Source organism: Zootoca vivipara, chromosome 4 (genome assembly GCF_965207765.1).
Source record: "Zootoca vivipara chromosome 4, rZooViv2.hap1.1, whole genome shotgun sequence".
Lineage (NCBI taxonomy): Eukaryota > Metazoa > Chordata > Lepidosauria > Squamata > Lacertidae > Zootoca > Zootoca vivipara.
Window position 1 is genome coordinate 46,666,882 of NC_142587.1, and position 25,387 is coordinate 46,692,268.

The following is a 25,387-nucleotide window of genomic DNA, read 5'->3' on the forward strand; positions in this document are numbered from 1 at the left end:
CTCACCTATACAATCCCACATGTTCATTCTGAAGCAACAATGGTATTTAAATTCATCCCTGTTATTTTCCCCATGCTGCAATTTACTTTGCCCAGTGGATGGCACTCTTCTACTCTATACTAAACTAATGCCAAAATAATTGTTACTACATACAGAATGCTGTGAAAAACCTGGATTTTTAAAGATTTGCAGATTAACATGTACTTCTGAAAAACTATGTTTTATGAAACGGCTACCTTTTATTCAAAACAGAGCTGAAAACGTAATAGTGAATAAAAAGACCCAAAATTTATTCCATGTATACACGCTAGTTTTCAGTTTGCTTATTATTTACTAAACTTGTACACCTTTCACCCAACAAGGGTTTAAAGACTGTTTATAGCGAAATAAAAACAAATTAAAAGCAATCCAGTTAAAGCCAATAAACAAAACACCACACAATATAAAAATCAACAGAACACAGCGGCAATTATGGAACATAAGACAGCAACTGAACTATCAAGTGTCTCAGCCTGCCTACAGGACTCCAAAAGAGCCAAAAAGCACATCTTGTGGAAGAACTTTCCTCTATTTGAGGGATCAGCTTGAGGGAAACCTGATCCTTCATTTTGTTGCTACATCTAAATTGACCAGGTGTCAGCAACGTTTTCCGGCTGTGGGCTGGATCATTCCCATGGACAATCATCCGTGGGCCGGACATGCACATGCGCATGCCCGGAAGCCGAAAATCGTGCTTGCACAAAAATGATTTTTGGGGTCTGAGCATGCGCAGAAACAGTTTCTGGCATCTGTGCATGTGCAGCTGCCATTTCCGGCACCACTCAGCGAGTCCCTGCGCTGCGCCGGTTTAGCGCAGTGCGCGGGGGACTTGCCGAGCGGGCGGCTCGCTGACTGGGTTGCTCATGGGCTGGATAAATGGCCTCCGTGGGCCAGATCCGGCCCATATGGGCTGGAGGTTGCCAACCTCTGGAATTGACTCACTTAAACTTTGAATCCTCACAGAAAAACAAAGCAGTAGGACCATTAACAGCTTCAACTGATGAATGTGGATCCCATCTGACTATATGGGTTGTATGTCCAGAACAGTCACATGGTAGTGTTGCAGCAGCTGGTGGAACCAAGCAATTTCAGTGCAATGTCCATGTTTGCTTTACACTGCCTCATAAAACAGATATTGCTAGATTCCTGAAATAATTTACATGCAGGTAAGCAATACAAGGTGGAATAACTCTTCAAAGCAAACTTTGGTGGGGTGCATTTCCCCATTTTCAGGGACGAACTCACATTCATATCACCCTGCACACACTTTAAGACTGACAATGGGGGCTCATTGCACGTGCCTGCCTCCAACATGGACAGGACCTTATCTGTAGTGGTCCCATGTCTCTGGAATGCATTACCAACTACACTTCAGCAAACACCATTCCTTCAGGTACTTGGGAAAGCACAAAAAACCAACTTGCTTTTGTTGGATTTTTCTTGAGTTGCTTTTATTCTCCTGTTTACAATCTTGTTGAATGCTTTATTTTGCATTTTAGTATTTGGACTGGAAGTTCACTGTCTTATTTGCTGGCTTCTATTGACCGTTTAAATGTTAGATTTGTAGCATATTATACTTTAATTGTAAGCCACCTTGAGAGGGCTTTGCCCTCAAAGGGAATATACAGTATTAATACAGTGGTACCTTGCTAGACGAATGCCTCACAAGACGAAAAACTTGCAAAACGAAAGCGTTTTGCGATTTCAATGGAGACTCGCAAGACGAAGTTTCCTATGGCATGCTTCGCAAGACGATTTTTTCCCGTCCCATAGGTCTTGCGAGGCACCCTATGGGAAACCGCACTTCAATGCGTTCCTATGGGAGCCGCTTCGCAAAACCAATTTTTCGCTATACGAAGAGACTCGTGGGACGAATTAAATTCGTCTAGCGAGGCACCACTGTATATGGGTTGTATTGGAGCTATATTAAAAAATAACTAAAATTTTCTTACACTTAAGTATTCCTTAGTTACCTACACATCAAGCTTACACCATAATGCCAATTTTAAAGCAACAAGCTCCTTAAGAAAACTCCTACTCTGACCAACCTGAAAAATCACGTCCATGCTTTTGGTTTGCCTTGCTTCACTAGGCAGGTAGAACAGAAAAGCACCAATCAAAAACAGCAATTATATTCTCCTCAAACCTGTTCTAAGAATCTTCCACAAAATCTACAATCACAAGAAAACTCTATTTCTCCTAAGATCATTGCACCCCATTTTGTCCATTCATTTTATTCACCTCCCCCCATTAAACTCATTGCCATCCTTTGCTATACTATCAAATGCACCCAAACCATTTTTCAGACACACTAGATTTCATCCTTGAGTATATTAAACTACCCTTTCCCTGCCTCTCCCTTCTATCACCATAAACTCTGTGCCCTTGAAAGCTCTCTGCAACACTTTATGATCTATCATCTATTAATCCTTACTCATATACTTTTTGGCTTGAAAATATTCCCAATGTCAGACATCCTCAACTCTTGAAATGCTAGATAATTAAACTTTATAAAGGGTAAATAATTCTGGGAAATATAGCCACTGAAGATGAAAAGATTCTACCTATGACCTACAAATGTGTAAAAAGAGTGAGAGAAAAAACTCCTCAGACGTTTGTGTTGCTTTCTAAAGCACATGCACACACAGAGGTAGTTTAGAAATTTGGAATACGAAGTTAGTGGGATTTCATTCAGCTGGCTCAACCAGAAGAGTTAAGCAATACAACTTCTTCATTCAATACAGTCATAGAATTATCTGCCTCACATGTAATGCTTTGCCATGGTTTAGTGTTACAAAGATGAGCTGCCATGAGACTAAGGTTTATGCTGCTCCTTGTTGTGATGGTGCCAGGGGCTTCTACTTCCATTTAAAATTAACCAGAATTTAAGATAACACCCCAATCCCAAACTGTGGTTCATAAAGTATGCTTTGGAGCTGGCTTCCTTTCACTAACCATAGTTAAATTTAACTGTAATTGGGTTTGAACACCATGAAAACAAAAGCTTCTGAACTCCTTCCTGGAGGAGGACGACAAGAGAGTGCACAAGCTCACGAGGCTAGCTGTTGCACCTTGTCATAATGCTAATGCAAATGCAGCCATTATGTTTTTTGGGTATTGGTTTACATGACTTTAAGAGGGGAGAGCAAATTCATGGGGATCTTTCAACATTAGCTTATGAGAGCAGCTGACATGGTGACACCAGTCACCAGTGTCCCTGCTGATTACCAGGATGGTTCAGATGTGGGGCTGGGTCTGCATGGGCACACCAGCACAGCCAATCTGGTGCTCTTACCAGTGAACTGTATAGCCCTGACTTATACACCACCCTGACCCTGCCCAGTCTTGGGAAGCAGCAGCAACACTGCTGTCAAGGGGGAAGTTCTGTGGCACCATTCCACCCACTCTTTAGTTTAATGCAGTGTTCCTCTAAATACCAGTTGTCACAGGACAGGCAGGACTATGCCAACTTCCTAAAAACATCTGACCAGTCACTATTGGAAACAGGATGCTGAAGCAGGCAGACCACTGGCCTAATCTAGCAGGGTTCTTATGTTCTTAATTTACATTTGCTGAATTTTGGCTGGACCAGGGCCTTTTATTCTTTTACTATTTTTAATTTAAAAAGAAGTATGATTGACAACATATTGCCAGCAGCAGCATGAGATAGCTGAGCAGTATAAATTGCTGAGACAGCACTGGTACAAAAACATTTTGTTCCACACCGACTAGCAAAAATGTAAATTAATCCCATTGGAAGTTCGAAATCATGCCAACCACCCTTTGGATGTTTAATCCAAATGCATTTTAGTCCACTTTCATACTTTAACATGCATGAAGTTGCTTATAAAAACATACACTATACGTGCAGTATTTGTGTGTGTACACACACACACACACACACACACACACACATGTTGGATATTTAAGCATCTAATATTAGTCATTTATGCCCCCCTCCATTCTCCTCAACGATTTAATTAAAATAAGAATACATACCTGGCTACTGCTTCACTGTACACAAAGCCAGCATCTGCTCTCTTTACAATTTCAAAGCAGAGGTCTGCACCATCCATACTGCAGGTTAAAAAAGTAAGAAAAATGTGATTGTAGAACAGGAAGTAGAAATGTAATAATGATAATGCTCCAATTTTACACTTTCAAAAGTATTCTAAAAATGTCACACATTACACTAACCAAAATGTAAGACACGAAATTTTTATTTTAAATGACTAACAATATTTGAAGTCTTAACCATCTTTCTTATTGCAAGTTCAGCGCAGCTCAAAACGTAATAAGAGTTGTGAAGAATGGTCTCAAACACGAACAGCTATCAGTATTACAAGATGCTTATGGGTACAGCCGGAAACAAAGTTAATTAAAATATGTAAAGAATCGCAACAAAGCAGTGTCAGGAAGAGACAATCTATAGAAGCAGAAAGGAAGGAGAGAGGAAGAGGGGTGCTTAACCCATTTCCAACTTGTCACTTTCCCACTGCAACTCTCCCTTACCAGCTGGGATTCCAAACCTGTTTATGCAACAAAGTCTGTAACCAAGAAGGGAAGAGGTAGGGTGAAGAAGCAGTTGTAAGCAAAAGGTGGTTAGGTAACATCTCATTTCCTACACTCTTTTTCTGCCAAATGTGGAAATTCATAATATGATTTATTTATTTATTAGAAAATTTGCTGTTGTGGTAATTGTATCTGGAATGACAATTTACTTTTAAAAAAGACAGTTTTATCTTGAAATCTCAAACACTGCATGCTACTACTTTACATACCAAACAAAACATTTACACCACAGTATCTGTTTGGAACATGGTGATGTAAAAAAATTATTGCCAGTAGATGGAGACAAACTCCTAACTAAATGATGTGTCATTTAGTTTAACCAGCCACATGAGAATTCTTAAAGTGCTTCACAAAAATAAGAAAATGCACTTTTACAATGTGTCTAAGGACCAGACACCGTAATAGGATTTTAATATTTCCCTTTTCGTTCTCCTTCCTCATAGATGTCTGATCAGGGTAAGAAAAAGTAAGCAACTGCTAGTGGAACTGTAATTATAATAACTGGATTAAAAAATTCATGCTTTAATAGCATTTAACATTACACAGTAAATCATTGCCTGGTATATGATGACAATCCATTAAATTTAAAAAAATGTTAAGGAAAGTAACTGTGCAATGCCCAATCTGCATTAAAGTAAAGAAATACTACTATCTGCATGAGTCTTTTAAATAAATAATTATATATTAATATATAACCCTGTCATGCTGGCCACATGACCCGGAAGCTGTCTGCGGACAAATGCCGGCTCCCTCGGCCTATAGAGCGAGATGAGTGCCACAACCCCAGTCGGACACGACTGGACCTGATGGTCAGGGGCCCCTTTACCTAATATATAACCCTAAATAAATATATTGTCTGGAATCCAAATACTATGTGAGTGATAACCATTTCCAAGCATGCTGGCTATAGGAGAACTAGATGCTTCAAGATTTCATCATGCATAGCTTCTAAGGTTCTCTCAGGTGATTCTTCTACAAGCATTAAAGGATACATAAAAGCATGTGCATATAAGCAACACAACACATTATAATTTTACGTTGTGAAACATCCAGAGATCTATGGGGGTACAGGGAGGTATACAAATTTAATAAAGCAAGCAAACATTTGCGATCCCATCCCCTCAGAAAGATCCAACTAAGACAAGCATGTTTATGTCCTACTAATTTAGAAAGGAGTTTATCATGTGCTTAGTTTTCTTGTGTTAACATCCACAAGACATGCTCTAATTTGGCTGGACCTTTCTTATGTAGTAAACATTAAGGTTTTGCTTTGTTAGAATGTGTGTATTACAATTATAGTTCAGTATATTAATGAAGTTTCATTTTTTCATGATACTTTTTATTATATATAGCACATGAAGCTTGGAAGGAACTGTTTGCAACTATTTAAATCCAATTTAAAAATTATGAAAGAAGGTTAACTACCCACCTAATCTAACATGTTAGCCCATTTTGCTTAGTTTTAAGTGCATGCTTGGCCATGTGAGCAAAACATATGAAGAGTGTGTATGTAATATATAAATGTAAAACTTACAATTCAAAAACCATATATAGCATTCCATCGGAACTGTAGGTTTCCAAAAGTTCAACAATATGAGGGTGCTTCAACATGTGACAGATACTGGCTTCTCTTTTCAGATCTGTTGAGAGACAGTCAACAGTATAATTTGTACTGATAACAGAACACACACAAATGATGCACAACCATTTGAATACTTAACACCAAGGTACTGGATTAATTTCTGAATCATTTTTAAGAGTTTAAATAGGTTTGACATGTTGAACTCTCTCCTTTTAGCTGCAGTATTAATGCAATCTTATATACATATACTGTGTATATATAGGTACAAAATCAAGATGATTAATCAGACACAGTAAAGAACCCTGCAAATATAAATGAAAGAAAGCCGAGTGTTTTCAAACTCATGTGCAGTTATAAAATTATGCAACAGTCTACATGCACTTCCTAGAGAAGTTGTGAGCCTAATTCTACTATAAACACCAACTTGCTTCAGCACTTGTAGTGCTTACAAGCTGGAGAAACAAACCATGCCATGATCAGAGACTGGTTTACTGGCTTACACAGTGCTTTGTGGTTGGTTGGTCTTTAAACTTGTATGTAATATATTTCCACATCCAAGTCAATCATTGGACTCCTCAGACTAAGACCATTCAAAGTACTTGCACACCCTGAAGACCATAATGCAGGGGTGGGGAACCTTGGGCCTGGGAGACCAGATGCTGTCTGCCAAGTCTCTCTATCTTCATGAACAGCATGTCAATTAGCATTGCCAATGTCCAAGCAATGCAAGGACATTTAACATATGTGTGAAAAGATCTTCAAAGGTTATGTAAACACCTGAATCTCATCATGAGGATCCTAACCAATCAGTTCCAGGCCTGGCAGAGTGCACGTCCTTAGAAAGCAACAGGCATATGAATAGGACACCGTCAAGTAGGTTGCAGAGTGTAGTTCTTTTCAAATTACAAATGGACAGCCACAATCACAAACCTAGTACACACTGTCACCCTGCTCCAATGGCTAAACCTATCTAGCAGTCACTTCCAACAACCTCTGCCTCCAATGTTCCTGCAGAACTGACATTTTGAAAATATATGCATCAGACACTTCCCGTTAAGTGGTAAGTTCATCAAATGCATGTTGAGGCTAAGTAAACTGTCAGTTCCTGTATGCATTTTCATGTGTACCCAACTAGCCATTCATGTGCACTATCTTTCTATCATAGTATGGGATCCGGTGCTCCCTACAATCCTCAGACCTACTAGTTTCCCTCGCATAATGGGGAAGGCTACCTATATTGAATATATATGACCCTGCAACCTGGACCATAAGTCTAAGTGTCTGAGTCACAAAAAGGGGGGCAGTGAGCCCAGACCACTAGTTATTGCATTACAATTCTTCAATTGCCAAGATGCCTGGATGCAGAAGCAGGTTTTGTAACATAGAAGTGTGGGCTCTCAGTTTCAGCTCCAGGAGGTCAATTTGGGAACAGGATGGTGTTACAAGCAAGGCAGTACTATACTAGGCATCCCCGGTTGCTGAGGGCAACAGGACATGGGTCCATAGATGACTGCTACTGGCAAATGAAGAATTACCCCTCCAAGGTGCCTGTTTTATAGACAAGCCTTCCAAAGCTGCAGTCAATCTGCTTGCTTCCTCCGAAAAGCTTGTGCTAGACAAAGACATGTGTCCACACAACACAATATTTTTTTGGTAGCACCAAAATCATGTAATACTTTGTGAAGTTTGACTGGCACAGCAATGAGTGGTACAATGAGTGGTACAGGAAAGACTGAGCTACTGCCTGAAAATTCTCCATATCTGCTTAGCCATCCAACAGCTTGCAGTTGTCCCTATGTTGGCCTAAAGGTGATTTACTAGGTTAAAACCTGCTACTTGTCCTTTGAATTACACCTTGACTATGATTTCAGCAAACCAGACCTGTCACCAAGCACAGGAATCAGACTTCATTAGCAATTCTAAGTCAAATCAAGGAAGATTAAAGGAAACAAAAAACAAAACAAAAAAAGCCTTTCATACTGTATGAATTACATTTTGCAAGCTTGATTTCAAATCATTTTCTATATAGCAGAAGTACATTCCATGTAACTGTGCCTTGGTAGTAAACATTATTTCACAGGAGATAATTCTAAGAAGAATCGGATTTTTTAAATCCCATCAACCTGAAATCCAAACAATAGCTAATTGTAGGAAAAAATGTTTCCAAGAGCCAAACATTTCTGAAATTAACTTATCTCTGTTCTAAAGGAGCATGATAAAGACAACATTTTTTATTTTATTGCATGTCCTACATTAAGAACCACTGAATGAACTGATCTCCATCTTCTGGAAAAGCAGGATCAGGGATTTTTAAATCACTGTTCTGTATATTCTGAGAGGAAAATAACTAGTTTCAGTTAACAAGCAGACACAATGGGAAATATTTTCACACAGCTGATTTCTCAGCATGCATAAAGAACACTGTGGTAAGTAAAAAAGACATTCCTCTTGCCTTGAATAAAGCACAAAGCTACACATATTGAAGTATTTAATGACAGACAATTAATTCTCCTCTCCATCACAGGGACATTTAGCAGCAGGCCATTGTTAAGGTGGCACAAGTATCCATTCCTGCCCCCCCTTTTAATATTTTTTCCTCCCCCCCCCCTTTGCTACAGAGCACCTGGACACATTGCAAACTGCACTGCTGGTGAGACCCCAGTTGTCTACCATCTTTATTTGGGGAGGGCCCATTCCAACATATTGGGCCCAGAAAACCCTGTTGGCACACTACAAATCAGAGTAAGTCCCAACAGCAGGAGCCAGAGTGTGCTGTTCACCGCCTCACTGAAATCCTAAATGTACCGTACATCTGGCACCTAACATCATGCCTAACAGCAGAAAGCAAGCTTCCATTCTATAGCACATCAACTGACTGGCAGTAAAGTCCAAACTTCAGGTGGTTTAAAGTACCATACAGCTCTCTTTGCAAGTCCTGCATAGTGCTTTAAAGTCCCTACTTCGGGACTTCAAAGCATCCAATTACCTAATGTCATTGTGAAGTCAAGTGGTTGACAGGGAGGCAACCCTGCCTACTTGTCAAATTTGGCCCATGAGACTAAGATCTGATGATGATCTAGTCCAGAGTGGTCCAGCCCAATAGTCCTTTTTTTTACAGTCCTTGGAAGCCATTCAGAAGAGAAGAAGCTGTGAGGTGTGAGTGAGTCCCTGTCTTTCCAAACAACCAAATGCCTCTGCTGCCACCCCCACCTTAGAGAACCAGGGGATGGCGCATTTCTCTAGTGGTTAAGAGCGGTAGACTCATAATCTGGGGAACCGGGTTCGTGTCTCCGCTCCTCCACATGCAGCTGCTGGGTGACCTTGGGCCAGTCACACTTCTTTGAAGTCTCTCAGCCCCACCCACCTCACAGAGTGTTTGTTGTGGGGGAGGAAGGGAAAGGAGAATGTTAGCCGCTTTGAGACTCTTTCGGGTAGTGATAAAGCAGGATATCAAATTCTTCTTCTTCTTCTTCTTCTTCTTCTTCTTCTTCTTCTTCTTCTTCTTCTTCTTCTTCTTCTTCTTCTTCTGAAGTAAGACCCATTGGAATAAATAGGACTTACTCTTGAGTAACTGCACATAAGTTCAATAAGTAACCTTTACGACCAGGATGGGGAATCTATGGTCCTCCAAATATTGTTGGCCTGCCATCCCTATCTATTGGCTGTGCTTATTGTGGATGATGGGAGGTTGAGGTCAGCAGCATCTGGAGGGCCACAGATGGGTGGATGAGGGAAGAGGGTGGGTTGCTGGCTGCACTGTCCCATAACATCCTTGTGGGGTGGGGTGTGTGTGTATGAGTGAAGTTAACAGCAGTGGCAGTGGTTGGTTCTCCTTCTGCTCCTTCCTCCCAGCCTTCCCATAATGCTCGTATGTTCTGTGGTGGCACCAGTGGTCCTGTGAGGAGGAGAGGGCGGGGAGGCAGTGCATAGCCTTCTAAAATAATTTGTGCATTAAATTTTGTTTAATAAATAAGTACATTAAATGTATTAATTGGGTATATTAAATAATATGAACTATATTGTGAACACTTTAATTTACGATAATGAAATTTAATTTGGTGTGTGGCCCACAGGTTCTGTACTGAAGTAGTCTTGCATTTTCACTTGGTCTGAGAGGCTGGACCACTCAGATCTAGTCCATGGAGCAGAAAAGGTTCTTTAATGTGGTCTAGTTTGTATGTGCTGTATTCAATATAGGGCTTAAAATATTGTTCTGCTGTGCAAAGGGAAATCCTTCCACTGACAGAATCATCTCCTCCCCTCCCTCTTTCTGTGCCCCCTACATCTGTTCTGGGGATTCCCCAAACCCCCCTGAGCATATTTGGGGGTGAGCATGAGGGAAGAGGAGAAGTGTCTTGCTATTTTGAACACCACACTATTTTCTGATAAACTGAAGATTATTTTATAGGATTAAGATGCTGTCAGAATCAGCTGGCATGATTTGCACAGGATAGATAGGCAATTCAAAGCATTTAAAGGCTGACATGCCATAGCATGCACACACAGAGAAGTGTGCTTGAGGACAATGATTGTATGATTTGTTGGCCTTAAAAGATACTGTAGTTTCTTTTTAGGCAATTGCTAGAATTTAACAAGTAAGGCATATGAGTGGGGGAAACAGGAGCATAGGTCTTTACATAATTAGACACCCTTTTGCATAGAGAATTCTACAAATATAACGTCTGACTCACCACACCCTACTAATAACAAAAGGCCAAATTACTGAGCAGTGCATTTTTACTCAGAGCTAATCAAAGCCTTTCAGAAGCAAAGATGGACAATAAAATAGCTAGAAATTTCAACTCCAAGACATAGGTTACTTCAAAATACAGTGGAAAAGAGCTATTTTGTAAAGGAACACAACCACAAGAGAACAATAAAAATAAGAGGTACTATTCAGACAAAAGTACAGCATGTTTAATTCTGACTCAAATAGAATCAAACTAAAAATCTGCTCAATTGGATTGTGCCCAAGGATATTTAAAATTTCACTGCTGAAGTTTCACAGATATTCACTTATCTGAGGGAAGGGGGAAGAATAAACGTCCAGATTTGGAAATAAAATATTACTTTTCATAACATAGCAATCCAATTCATCTGACTGAGTGGACATATTTTTAAAAGGAGAGGAGATGATTTTGTGCATCAAGAGTATGATAATCAGTCTCCCCCCTACCTGCTTGAGTTCCTCATTACAGCTGACTCTAAAGACCACCCTACAACTACAAACGTATAGGAAAATACCAGGTGCAATTTCTTTAGCGCAAAGCTATCTGACCAAGCGAGGTAGTAGTTGTTAATTTCTACGAAACATTAATGCTCTTAGGCACAATATGGTAAAGCAGTTTTAAGTTCAGATTCTAGTTCAAGCGTCCTCCCAGAGACCACTGAATTAGGCTTTAAAGTTTTTAAAACTCTGGAGCATTTAAGTCGTAAACTGGGGACGTACTTTAAAAAAAATGCTTGTGTATAAAGATACTGCATTCATGGATTAAAGCTAAAAGATAGAAAGACTAATAGTTCCATGTACCCAGAGGGAACTTTAGATTCATTCCTTAAACAGGTGCTCCTGTTTTTCCCTTTCTTCATTCACCAAAGGACACTTTCAAAACCAAAAGCATGGCATGGGGCTTGGGCTTCATTAAAAACAACAACACCAAACGAAAAACCAAAGAGTGAAAAAAGCTCTACTGGGCATACAATTTTCACTCAGCTAACTGACTATTAATTTCACTTTGCAGGTGTGACACTTGCAGTTTAACCATTATCTATACTGTACAGAGATCATAATTCAGATTAAATCAAGAGGTTGTATTTGACACAGAATCTTTCAGCGTTTTACAGCAACTTTTCACAGAGCTCTTAAATTAAACGAAACTTCTAATTCACTTAATACTTAATATTCAACTGCACCAATTAATGATATGTTTCTACTTTATGAACCATTTTTAGGTGACAAGCATCACTATGCCTGATTCTTCAGAGTGGGCATACTCATTCATTCATTTGTTTATTACAGTTATAGACCAGCTCCAGAGTGAGCATAATCTAGTTCACCAAAAGGACAGCGCCTGCACATGGAGGGATCTCCATGGGACTTAATTGGGACCATGTTTTCGCACACACTGATGATGCACACACAGGAAGTCTGTCTTTGTTTCCCACATTCCTATCCAGCCTCCCTCTCTAGAAGGTTTACAGAGGTCTTTCATTGCTCATAATGCACATACGAATCACCCATACACTTAGCTAAAGAAACATGTTCTATGATAATCCCTCCATGTGCATGGATCAAGCCCAGTACTGTTTATAACTACTGTAAACCACTGAGCCTCTTGGGCTTGCCGATCAGAAGGTTGGCGGTTTGAATCCCTGCGTCGGGGTGAGCTCCCATTGCTCGGTCCCTGCTCCTGCCATCCTACTGTAGCAGTCCGAAAGCACGCCAAGAAGTGCAAGTAGATAAATAGGTGACGGGAAGGTAAACGGCGTTTCTGTGCACTGCTCTGGTTATGGTGTTCCGTTGCGCCAGAAGCAGCTTGGTCATGCTGGCCACATGACCCCAAAAAACTGTCTGCGGACAAACGCCGGCTCTCCCCGGCCTGTAAAGCGAGATGAGCACTGCAACCCCAGAGTCATCTGCGACTGGACTTAACTGTCAGGGGTCCTTTACCTTTACCTTTACCCTAAGACTGTAAGGTATGACTATGCAAGCTTTTCTGTTTCCTTCAACATCCTAGATGTGTGACAGAAAAGGGGTTTGTCATACAAAATTGGTCCAGGTTGGTTTTTTTTCCAAAAACACACCCACAAAGCTTAGATTTGAGAAATCAGCCAAACAAACCATTATCCTATGCAGACATTTAATTAAGTGCAAATTTCTCACTCCTTTCATGTACATATTTAGCCATTCCCTGAATATCATCTCTAGTTCCTATTCCTAGACAAGGTCTTGAAGTTAATTTATATTTGCGTTTATCGTTCACACCTTCAATGAGTTACTGCCACCATTGCTACAGTGTAATGTATTCATAAAAACCTTATTGCCAACATGCTCAGTATTTTATCTTACTTTACTGCCACTATGGTTGCTTTTATCACTTGACCAGCATATATTACTTACTGTTACCACCTCTATAAAAATTAGTACTACAATCTTATTGTAATTGTAAAATAATATAGTTGAGCATTTCCTGAATTTGAAATCAATATTTAACACCAGTGGTTCTTAAACTTTTTTTCTGGGCCACACTTTCAAAATAAAAATTTGCTCACACCACACTGATGTTTTATTAGTAAGAAATACATTGGAAAACAAAAAGAAACAACTCCTAGAAGTACTTGATTTATAACATAAAACACAACTACTTTATAATATGATCATGGGGCATCCAGAAAGTATAAAGCAATGCAGCTACACGAGAAAATGAATCATTCCCCAAATATAAGCAAGCCTCTAATATATGTGCCTTAAGTATGTATACAAACTTAATGAGAAGTGTGGGCTTGCTTTTGCCAAGTAATCTCATTTATATCAGGTCTAATTTGAGACAGACAAACTCTCATCAACATTAAGAAACCATTCTCTTTTCTGCTCTTTCATATTTGTCAGAGTTGAAAATCCCTGTTCACAACAGTATGGCGTGGAGAACTGTAGAAGAAAAGCCAAAGCTCTTGAAGAGAGACATGGATACTGTTTCTGGTTGTACAGTATATCCCAAAATAATTATTTCGATACTGTACTATGCTATACTACACGGAAATGTCCTGGAATAAATGAACCATGCTTCCTCAAGTTCTACAACTTCCACTCACTTCCACTCACTTTGTGTCCAGGCAATAGTCACAGTTCCCCCTGTGCACATCGACATTAATTCTTCCTAACCACTTCCCCATCCCCTTTTGTTCACATATGGCAATCACTGCACTTTGTCAACACCTGAACATGTATCTTTTCCCGTTTCCTTCTCACTCTGTCTCCACAAATTGATTAGCAATCAATTCTTTCTATTACAATTCTTTCTGGACTGTTTTACCTCAATTCTGTTGCAATTCTTTCTATTACAATTCTTTCTGGACTGTTTTACCTCCTTCCAAATGTCATTGGTAAAAGGAACATGGTTCTTTAAATGGTCGTGTTGATAACATTATAAAGACCAGTTGGTTGCTAGGCATTCTTTGGATTTATCAGCATGGCATGCACAGTGGGTACTTATCAGAGTTGCAATAACGGCAAGAGATGTGGGGAGAAAAGAGTACTGTATTGGTGTGATGGTTGAAATTGTCACAGTAACTGAAACATGCTTTCAAAGTGATTTTCTCCTCTAAAACCTATGGGTAAGACATTTGAGGGGATTTGTCACAAGTGGTCACAGATGCTCAAGACCAGTCTACTGACAATCCCCTGTCTACTCAGCTGCCTAGGCTAGCAAAGATGTTGAAAAGGTGGTTGTGGGTGCACTGAGATATTTGTATATGTGAATCATTTTTTTTTATACTACAGTATCTGAAAGCTTAATTTTTTAAACCCCAAATAGTATCAGTATACTTTTATATTACACAAACAATACTAATACTCTAACTGATTCTGTCATCACATATACATATAATACCCAGTAGATTCTGCTACTTCCTGGAACACTGAGAAAGTGTCAATGGACTGTATTTGAAGTGATAAATTACAACACTACCAAGACTGATGACACAGAACCAAATACCATGAATACTAATATTTGCTTCAATAGAATTTTGCATATACTAGATTTGCTAGTTGTCAGAATTCATTACAAGGCATTTAATACAATTTTTGTTCCATTACAAGATACCTGCATTACATGGACACTTTGATAATTTCCCTCCTCTCGTTTATGTGTTATGCATATATGGAAAGTGACTGCTTCACCATTGAGAAGGATCAATGAAATAATACTCATTTTCCCCCATGAAGCATCAATTTCGTAGGTAATTATATTTTAAAAGCAAAAAGCAAAAACCTATTAGGCCTTTTTATTTTTCAAAATGTGATGGGGGATATGATTTATACCACAATCATTAACAGCAACAGCATTGTGAATCTGAATGAGATTGATTCTGTGCACATTTACTTTGAATTAAGTTCTAGTAGAATTAGGAGAACTTCTGAGAAAACATTATTATGGCCAGCCTCTAAGATTCCTCTTGCTAAAGGACATTATTTAATATTTGTTCATCTGTATTCTCATAATAGGCATAAAATCAAATGTAGTACTTGATGATTAAAAACGGTAGGCTATTTATATTTAAGTCTCTAAAAACATTCTTCATTCCGAGGCAGTATGATGTACCGTAGTCAGAGAGCTGGACTAAGACTTGAGAGACCAGGGTTCCAATTTCCACTGAGTGACCTTGAGCTAGTCACTAACTCTCAGCCTGACCTACCTCACAAAGTTATTGTGATGATAAAATGGAGAGAGGGGGAATGCTGTGTGCTGCCTTGACTTCTGTGGGATATAAATGTAATACATAAATTAAGAACGCTTGTTGCTAGTAATATTTCATAAACCATTGTCCAGTTTAGGAGCTTCTCTCATCTTCTTTGCTTCCACTATTGCTTCTGTGTTTCTAGTGGAGAAGCAGAAGCATCTTTGTTACTGTCCACTGTTGCTTCCTTAGTAGAAAGGGGGGGGGGCATGTGAATGAACATGGATATGAATGCCTGGTATGTGATTAAAGAACAATGGCTGTGCATGAACATAGCTGTATGTGTTGGAGCAGACAGATAAACAAAATAAAGTTATGTATGTGGGCACATGTAGTTTTGAAGTGAAGTCTTCTGTCTGTCAAAATTAGCAATGCCCTAGTTCAAAAGAAGTGCTCCCCAACCGTGACTTAAAGCTAGAATAATTTAAGAAGATGACCACCTCTCCTCTTATCACTGACCAAAATTAATCACTGATTACATGGGCAGTTTTTACGTTCTCCTGTTTTGTGATTCCTGCTATCTCCATAAAATCAGAAGACTGGGAAGCGGTCTCAGAAAAAGGTGCCAAAATGTGATACTTGACCTTGAGAGATGCATCCTCATAAGTAATTCAAATAAGGCAGGAAATGGGTGTGGATGGAAAGCAACATAATTAAAAGGCAGAGGAAGGAGCTCTATAGCTCTGCCTGCTCTGAACACATGCACTAGGAATCACTGAGTTGGAAGGGGTGTTGGATGTAATCAAGTCTGAAATCCTGCTTAGTGAAGGAACTATAATGCAGGCTGCAACTACAACATCCCTGTTAGGTGGCAATCTAGCCTATGCTTAAATACCTCAAGCAATTGAGAGCCCACCACTTCCTGAGGCAATCTGCTCAATAGCTGAGCAACTTGTACTGTTAAGGAAGTTTTCCTATTGTTTTGCTGAAAATTATTTGCCTGCAATTTGATTCTAGTCCTGCACTCTTGAGCAATGGAAAACAAGTGCACTCCATTTTCTGCACAACAGCTCATCAAATATTTGAAGACAGCTAATAATGTTAGCCAAAAGGAAAGGGTAGCCAGCATGGTGTCCTCCAGATGTTTTGAACTACAATGCCCACCATTCTCTACCATTGACCATGCTGACTGGAGCTCATGAGAGCTGAAGTCCAAAATATTTGGAGGGCATCATGTTGGCTACCCTTTGGGAACAGATAAGGCATGAAGGCACGCACCCAATGGCACAACTTCACACTGCTCGACCTTGTACAAACAATTTCTCTCCAATTAAAATCAATTGAAGGAGAAACTTACAAATATCGCCACTTCCACAGTGGCAACTCATGTTGCCATTAATGTGCACAGGAATGGTGTATCTCAGTACCTTTTCACAGCTCACCACCAGTATATGTGAATGCGACACAGAAAGATGACAGTAGGGCATGTGACATAGGGCTACATCCCTCTGGATCCATGTCATGTACACATAGATCTCACAAGGGTGACAGGAACTATTTGTAAGAAAAGGGAGCACTTTGCATAAAACAACCTTTCTTCAAAACACAGATAGGAATGTAAGCAATTTGCTAAAACTTACTAGATCTCTAACCAGTACCTTGCCTTGGGACTCTAGACCCAAATACCCAACAAGAGCCACCACTTCACTCCACAAACTGGTGGGTGTCAGAACAGAGCACTCCACATAGACAAGAAAGGGGAAGGGCAAATATCTGTTGCAAACTGTAATTTATGTAGCCGTGTTGGTCTGCCCTAGTCAAAACAAAATAAAAAAATCCTTCCAGTAGCACCTTAGAGACCAACTAAGTATGTAACTGATGTGGCAGTCTTCCATGTTTGCTCTCCAACACCTTTGACATATGCATAGCCTTATCTTAGAATCATAGAATAATAGAATCATAGAGTTGGAAGAGACCACAAGGGCCATCCAGTCCAACCCCCTGCCAAGCAGTTGTCTGAACTGTATTTCTACAGCATACTCTCCCTCCACCCCCAGCACAACAGTGAGAAGCAGTATCTTCTACACAGTACAAGCACGCAGTCCCATGTGGAGCTAACTAAGCACTGTTGACAAAAGCCAGGTATTCTGCTCCAACCATCAGCATTGCTGGCCTAACTCATGAGCAAGCTTGCCCTGTAGGATCACAGCCACATGGAGCAAAACAAGCTGTCACAACATATACAAAGTCCTGAAACTCCCAGAGGGGAAGTGATTCACAGTCAATGAAATCTACCCCTCTCCCCATGAGGTGGTGGTGGTGGTGACTGAAGCATGAGCAACAGCTGAACACTAAGGTGGCACCACTCATTCTTCCTTCCATTCTTTTTCTCAGCAGATTCCTCTCCAGCAGGTACAATCATTGGGGCCAAGGAACTGCCCATCTCATGCAAACCATGAGGAAGACTCACCCTCATCTTCTTCAACACTGACCATGACCAGCACACTACTAGATGTTCCTTGTGGGGCTGTGAACCAAGCAGGGGTCCTATGTCCTGGCAAGATCTGTGGTAGTCTGTCAGACTACATATGATGTTGCCTCTAGCATAGACACTAAGCAATGAGGCTTAGCATACTTTCTTTACTTTCCTCTGTCATGCAACTGCCAAAGGCAGTGACTGCTTTGCCATGCCACATATGCTTTTCCTATTGTTTGCTGGGGTTGATAGACAGATCCCACATCCACAGCAAGCAAACCCTACACAGGAAGTAGAGCAACAACAGGAGAGGGGGAAACACATCCCAGAAAGACCCTGTCCCCCTCTCCAGACAGCAGGTATGAGGAAGGCAGGCCAATGAGGAGGCTTGGTGGGTCTAATTAAGACTATGGTCTGGAGGTTTTACACCACTGGAACAGAGCTGGATTCCCTCTTCTTTGCCTGTTTAACACGGCAGGATTTTAACAAATATATTTACATATTTGCATACTGTCTCATAATAAAAACCGACACCATAGATCTATATGAGCAATAGGAAATATATAATATAAAGATTATTATTTTATCCTGAATATTGCTTCTGCTTTATAGACTCCAGAAGAATAAAACTTCAGTATACAAAAGTATATGTAGATTATAAATACACTTGTATAACTGGGTAAAATATGCAAACTTTTTTTTTAAGAACTCAAGAAGAACCCTTCTGAATCAGACCAAAGTTTCATTCAGTCAAGCGTCCCGTTTTACTTAGTGGCCAAACAGATGCTTCCAGAAAGCCTACAAGCAGGGCATAAAGACAACAGTACTGTACTCCTTTGCTCTTGATCTCCAGCTATTGGCATTCATGGCAAATTGTGCATCTCATGCTCCATACAACCATCGTGACTAGTCACCACAGACAGATGTATCCACAATACTGTAAATGTAAACCAGCAGCCATCACTACATCTTGTGGTAGCAAATACCATAAATTAATTATGTGATTTTTGTAGTAGTACTTTAATCTGTCCAGAATCTATTGCTAATCATTCAATGGGTGACCCAATACTCTAATATTATGGGAAAACAAGAAAAAATGCTGGATTCTCTTTCTATGTGCAATAAATAATTTTATAAACTTCATCCTTTTCTGGAAACACTTCACTCTTCCCTTACAAGGTGCTCCAACTACCTAATTCTTGCTGCACTTTTCTTTATCTTTTCCAGGTCAACAATATCCTGACTGAGATGGGTTGACCAGAACTATACACAGGATTTCAAATGTGGCTTCACTGTAGATATAAAGACATTAAATGTCAGCTGTTTTATTTTCAGTCTCCTTTCTAATTATTTCTAGCATTTGCCTTTGTTATTGCTGCTGCACACTGTTGAAGTTTACATTGAGCCCCTGGACCACAGAAATAGCAAGAGGAGACTAGAGATATAGAATCATAGAATTGTAGAATTGAAGGGACCCTGAGAATCATCTAGTAGTCCAATCCTCTGCAATGCAGGAATATACAGCTGTCCCATACAGGGATCAAACCTACAACCTTGGCCTTAATAGCACCACATGAAAACCAACTGAGCTACGTGTGTGTGTGTGTGTGTGTGTGTGTGTGTGTGTGTTGTGAAATACTGTACAACCAAAAAGAAAGGAAAGGGAGGGAGGGAGGGAGGGAGGGAGGGAAGGAAGGAAGGAAGGAAGGAAGGAAGGAAGGAAGGAAGGAAGGAAGGAAGGAAGGATAACCACTGATTTTCACCTTCTGTACTTAATCCTGGACTTGAGGTGAACTTTGCTACATCGACAATCTTCACAGCAAACTGTTGCCCCGTCTCTCTGTTGATACATCGTCGCACAACACTGAATGGACCCCTAAAAAAGAAGATAACCCATAGTTAATTGAGTGTAAGCTCCAAAATAGTTCACACATAGCTTTGTTTTCCTTTTTGATCTGATTAACTACTACTAACATGAAATTTTGAGAGGTTTACAGCACGGGTCAGCAAACTTTTCCACTGTCCCTCAGATCTTGTGGGGGTCCGGACTATATTTTGGGGGGAAAAAATGAACAAATTCCTATGCCCCACAAATAACCCAGAGATGCATTTTAAATAAAAGGACACATTCTACTCGTGTAAAAACACCAGGCAGGCCCCACAAATAACCCAGAGATGCATTTTAAATAAAAGGACACATTCTACTCATGTAAAAACGTGCTGATTCCCAGACCGTCTGCGGGCCGGATTTAGAAGGCGATTGGGTCGCATCCGGCCCCCGGGCCTTAGTTTGGGGAACCCTGGTTTACAGTGATACCCATACAGGAAAAATCCATCATTCAAAATACAGTGGTACCTCTACTTATGAATTTAATGCATTCCGAATGCACATTCGTAAGTAAAAAAAAATTGTAAGTCGAATCCCATAGGAATGCATTGGGAGAAAAAATTCGCAAGTCGAAGCAACCCTATCTAAAATTTCGTAAGTAGAAAAAATCCTATCTAAACCACATCCAAGATGGCGGGCGGAGCTCCGTTCATAAGTAGAAACATTTGTAAGTAGAGTTATTCGTAAGTAGAGTTACCACTTATGGTTATTACATTGGTTTTAGTCAGTTTTGCCAAAGCTTACATTTCTGGAATTCACACCAGCATAGAACACAATAAAAATATTTTGGGTATGACTCTATACCCAACCTTTTTGGACAAGTGGGCATATTTTGAGGAAATGCCATGGGCACCAGTTACATATGACTGCTATGTGAGACATCACTTCAGGCATCAGAAATCCCTTTTACAAGGTAAGAATCAAATAGTCTTTTCAATTATACCTGTAGAGCTATCCCCAAATGAGACATACCAAAAGTGGCCCATGAAGAGTAGGCATATACAGAAGCAGGCATATACCTGCTTGGAAGCACATATAAAGTATTATGTACTTTATTTTTGTATTTTTATGTTGTGATTGTTGGATGAAGGGCAATATACTAATCCAACAAACAAACAAACAAACAAATAAATAAATAAATAAATAAATAGAGTCAACTTTCATTCTAATATCTCTGTCTACTAAGCTGCTTATCCTCACTTTAAAAACAGGTATAGGAGTCAGATATTACATTGCATTTTATATCTCTCCTGCCCTCCCAAAAACAAATTGGGGGCTTAAATTGGGCTTTAGAACTGAAACACAAAATGTTATTCTGAATGTGCACACCAACTTTCATTCACTTAAATGTCTCAATTTTCAAGTACACTATTGTATTGCAATATATTTGTATTTTCCTTCCCCCCGGCAAGTATTTTAACTTGAAACACAGAAGTATCACCTGAACTTGTGTATATAATTTTATTCTATTATATTAATCTTCAGAGGAGTTATTGTATTACTTACAAACAAAATCTTAAAATATTAAGCCAAAGGACTCACATCACTTGGCTGATCATCTGTTTACAATTTAATCTCATGCAGATTTTTAATGTAAAATAATAAAAACATACTTTCTTATTCTGCTCTGTGCTTTTTTTGGGTGATGCCAAAAGAAAAAAAAATGCTTTAAATCTAGCTAATGTTAACCTGTCACAATAACAACATATAAAACTTTCAGTATAGATATATCTGAATAAAAGAGACCCCTGGAAGTATTACAACCAATGAATATTGGGATAGTTGAAGCAAAGGACTTTGTCCCTACTTCATTAGCTAAATCACTCAAGAACAAACCTTGGCTGCAGCTTATGGTTGGTGAGGAGAGAACTGAACTGTGTGTCCCAGTTCGAATGACATGCTAAGCATGGCACAGCACTAAAAGGGACTGGGGCTGTCTCAGAAATCCCACATGCTTGTGTAGTCTCAGTATGCTTGGCTTGCCGTCTTGTACATACCAGGTAACTGCTCATCTCATATGAAGGTACACTTGTGCATTTATTCTGTACTTTCTTCCCACAAAAGTCTCACTTCTGTGAAGGAAGATAGTCCATAAAGTGATCCTGTATAACTTCAAAGTTCATTTACAGAATCATATATATATATATATACACACATACACACACACACATACATATACATATACTGTGTGTGTGTGTGTGTGTGTGTGTGTGTGTGTGTGTGTGTATGTATATATATATATATATATATATATATATATATATATATATATATATATGGGACCCAGATGGCGCTGTGGTTAAACCACTGAGCCTAGGGCAGGCATGTCAAACCTGCGACCCTCCAGATGTTTTGGCCTACAACTCCCATGATCCCTAGCTAGCAGGACCAGTGGTTGGGGAAGATGGGAATTGTAGTCCAAAACATCTGGAGGGCCGCAGGTTTGACATGCCTGGCCTAGGGCTTGCTGATCAGAAGGTCGGCGGTTCGAATCCCTGCAATGGGGTGAGCTCCCGTTGCTTGGTCCCAGCTCCTGCCAACCTAGCAGTTCGAAAGCACGCCAAAATGCAAGTAGATAAATAGGAACCGCTACAGCGGGAAGGTAAACGGCATTTCCATGTGCTGCTCTGGTTTGCCAGAAGCGGCTTAGTCATGCTGGCCACATGACCTGGAAGCTATACGCCGGCTCCCTCAGCCAATAATGTGAGATGAGCGTGCAACCCCAGAGTCGGTCACGACTGGACCTAATGGTCAGGGGTCCCTTTACCTATATATATATATATATATATATATATATATATATATATATATATCAGAACTGTGATATATATATCACACTGTGTGTGTGTATATATATATATATATATATATATATATATATATATATATATATATATATATATACCGTGTGTGTGTGTGTGTGTGTGTGTGTGTGTGTGTGTCTGTATATATATATATATATATATATATATATATATATATATATATATACACACACACACACACACACACACACACACACACACACTGTGATATATATTTAGTTTCTAGATTTAGGCAACATGGGCTCTAAACTATATGCAAAATTTTGTTATGGTTTCTAAAATTCTTATGGTTTCATTGGAAGAGAAATGCAAATTCACTGTATGTGGCCTTAAAGCTCTTGCAAAAATAAAATCAGCCTTAAAGCCTGTTAAGCATTCTATAGCCCAAAGCTAGTTAAACATTCTACTGCCAAAGGATTGGCTTTAGAGCTATATATAGCTGGAAACAACAATTGTCAGATAAAGCTTATTAAGCAATTTAATGAACACTTTAGGGTTTATTAAAGATGGAACAGTTCTAAAATAGCTACATTTTGATATCACTGACATTTAGAAGTAGTTAATGCATATAACACCATTTCCAGAAGAAAACACTGCTCTTGTGATCAACTTTAAATAATTTTTCAGATGGACATCCATGATAGTAGCTTTAAGGAAGGACTACTCTGAGGACCACACACCTGTGCACATTAGGGCTGGGTGGTATTTCAATACATTGAAACCAGCTTAAGATTCAGATCGTGATAACAGTTTCGAATTTTTTGAGGTAGGAATATATCATGGTGCTCACCCATTGCAGCAGAGGGAGCCCAAGAAGGTGCTCACCTGTCTGCCTGCCTTCATAGGAACAAACAGGCTCCTTCTTCCTCCCTTCCTCCTGGTTGCTCCTCCTTCCCTCCAGCCAGCTGCCATGTCAGGCAATGATCACACACAGAAAATATAAGACTTGGGAAGGACTGTGTGAGGCTCTTTTAATAAGAGTGATGGCCTCAACAGAGAGAGCCTAAGAAGGTGCTCACCTGCCTGCCTGAGACCGAATAAGCAGGGTGCCTCCTTCCTCCTGGTAGCTCCTCCTGCTCCCTTCCCCTCCCTCCACAGCCCAGCCACCCCTCCTTATTTCAGACATTGTAATATATCACTATACTGTGATTGTTAGTTGGTGATATATCACAAAAAACCCAGATATTGCCCAGTCCTAGTGTACATGGACTCGACACACACAAATCCACACATCTGGCAGTTTCATACATACATGTATACACACATATGCAGGTATGCAGGCAGAAGCATGAACACAGGCACACAACACCGTTCACAGCTGGGGGAAATGCTGTATTTTGCTCTTCACAGAACCACCTCTGAAGAATAAAAGACAGGGTTTCCACTCACTCTCATCAGAGCTCTGTGGTGGGGGTGAGATGGGAGGAACAGTATTTTGTTCTCCACAGAATGATCTGTGAAGAGTAAGCACAGTGTTTCTTCTAAGCATGCACATCTGTTGAGTGCTACAGAGAATACCTTCTAAAGGCATCCTTTCTTCCTCTTGCACAGCACTAGGGGTTGTTCAGGAAACAAGAATGAGTGCTCTTTCTTAAGCACCTCTGACCTAGCAATGGTGCCAAGCAAATTGAGGAGGGGAAGCAGTACCACCTTTGGAAGGCACTGATTAACTAGGGGCTTGGGCCTGATGTGGCACTGGACCATGGAGTTGCTACTCTGTCCTGCAGAGAGCAGCAAGAGCTAGAATAGAACAAGACACCATCTTTTGATCTCTAAGCAAGTGCAGAAAAAAGTGCACAATGGGAAACTTTGTAGACCTCAAAAGGTTACCCACCTAACAGAATAAGCGTGAGCACAGGACATACAAACATTAGTGCATTTTGTATTCATGAGGCTCAGATGCATCATCCCACCCGCATGTTATAGGAATTGGGTAGAAATATACAAGCACGAATGAACAGACTGTGTACATGGTTAAAGATATGAAGAAGGAAGTCCCGATCAGGGGAGAGGGTGGGAAGGGAGGGGGGAGGACTGGGGGGAAAGGAAAAAGGCAAATTGTAAAGATACATGGAATGAACTTATGCTTTTGTTATGTAAACCTAGTAAAGCAAATAAATAAATAAAAAATAAATAAAAACAAAGCAATAAAATAAAATAAAAAGATGCATCATCCCACCCACAGATCCTACCTGGTCGCAGTTGAAGAGATATTCAACTTTCTTCTCCCACAGCATACACAATGCTGCTTGCTGTTCTTTATCACAACCATTCAAGTCTTTCAATCTTCAGTGGTATTCCCCCACTTTGCCTAACAATTACTAAAGCAATCAAACAGTTTAATGGTTCCTACAAATGTTTGCTGTGGTCTAAGAATACGAACAGTTTCCAGCTCTTTATTATGCTATCACTCAACTGTACCTTTTTGCCAATAAAAGTTAAATAAATAATGCTGCACTACAGATGTATACTATGAAAGTGGATAAAATTTGGCCTGTAGAAATGTGAATAATAAACAACTAAAAAGCTAGATTCAAATGACCAGCTGAATCAAGGAACTCAGCTCTTCTCTACATGGCACAGTAGGAAGAATTGTGCAATGCCCTATT

At 39.9% G+C, this 25,387-nt stretch overlaps 1 protein-coding gene across 5 annotated transcripts in view; it reads right to left on the reverse strand.

Moving 5' to 3' along the window:
• The window catches only part of CASK (calcium/calmodulin dependent serine protein kinase), a 121,964-nt gene that overhangs the window by 69,145 nt on the left and 27,432 nt on the right, over nt 1-25,387 (reverse strand). For all 5 annotated transcript variants that reach the window (XM_035116666.3, XM_035116665.3, XM_035116664.3 and 2 more), the window contains 3 exons: nt 19,829-19,941; nt 6,146-6,251; nt 4,039-4,116 (listed from right to left, as the gene is read on the reverse strand). In XM_035116666.3, coding sequence (XP_034972557.1) covers nt 4,039-4,116; nt 6,146-6,251; nt 19,829-19,941 — 297 coding nt within the window. The remainder of the gene's footprint in view (nt 1-4,038; nt 4,117-6,145; nt 6,252-19,828; nt 19,942-25,387) is intronic.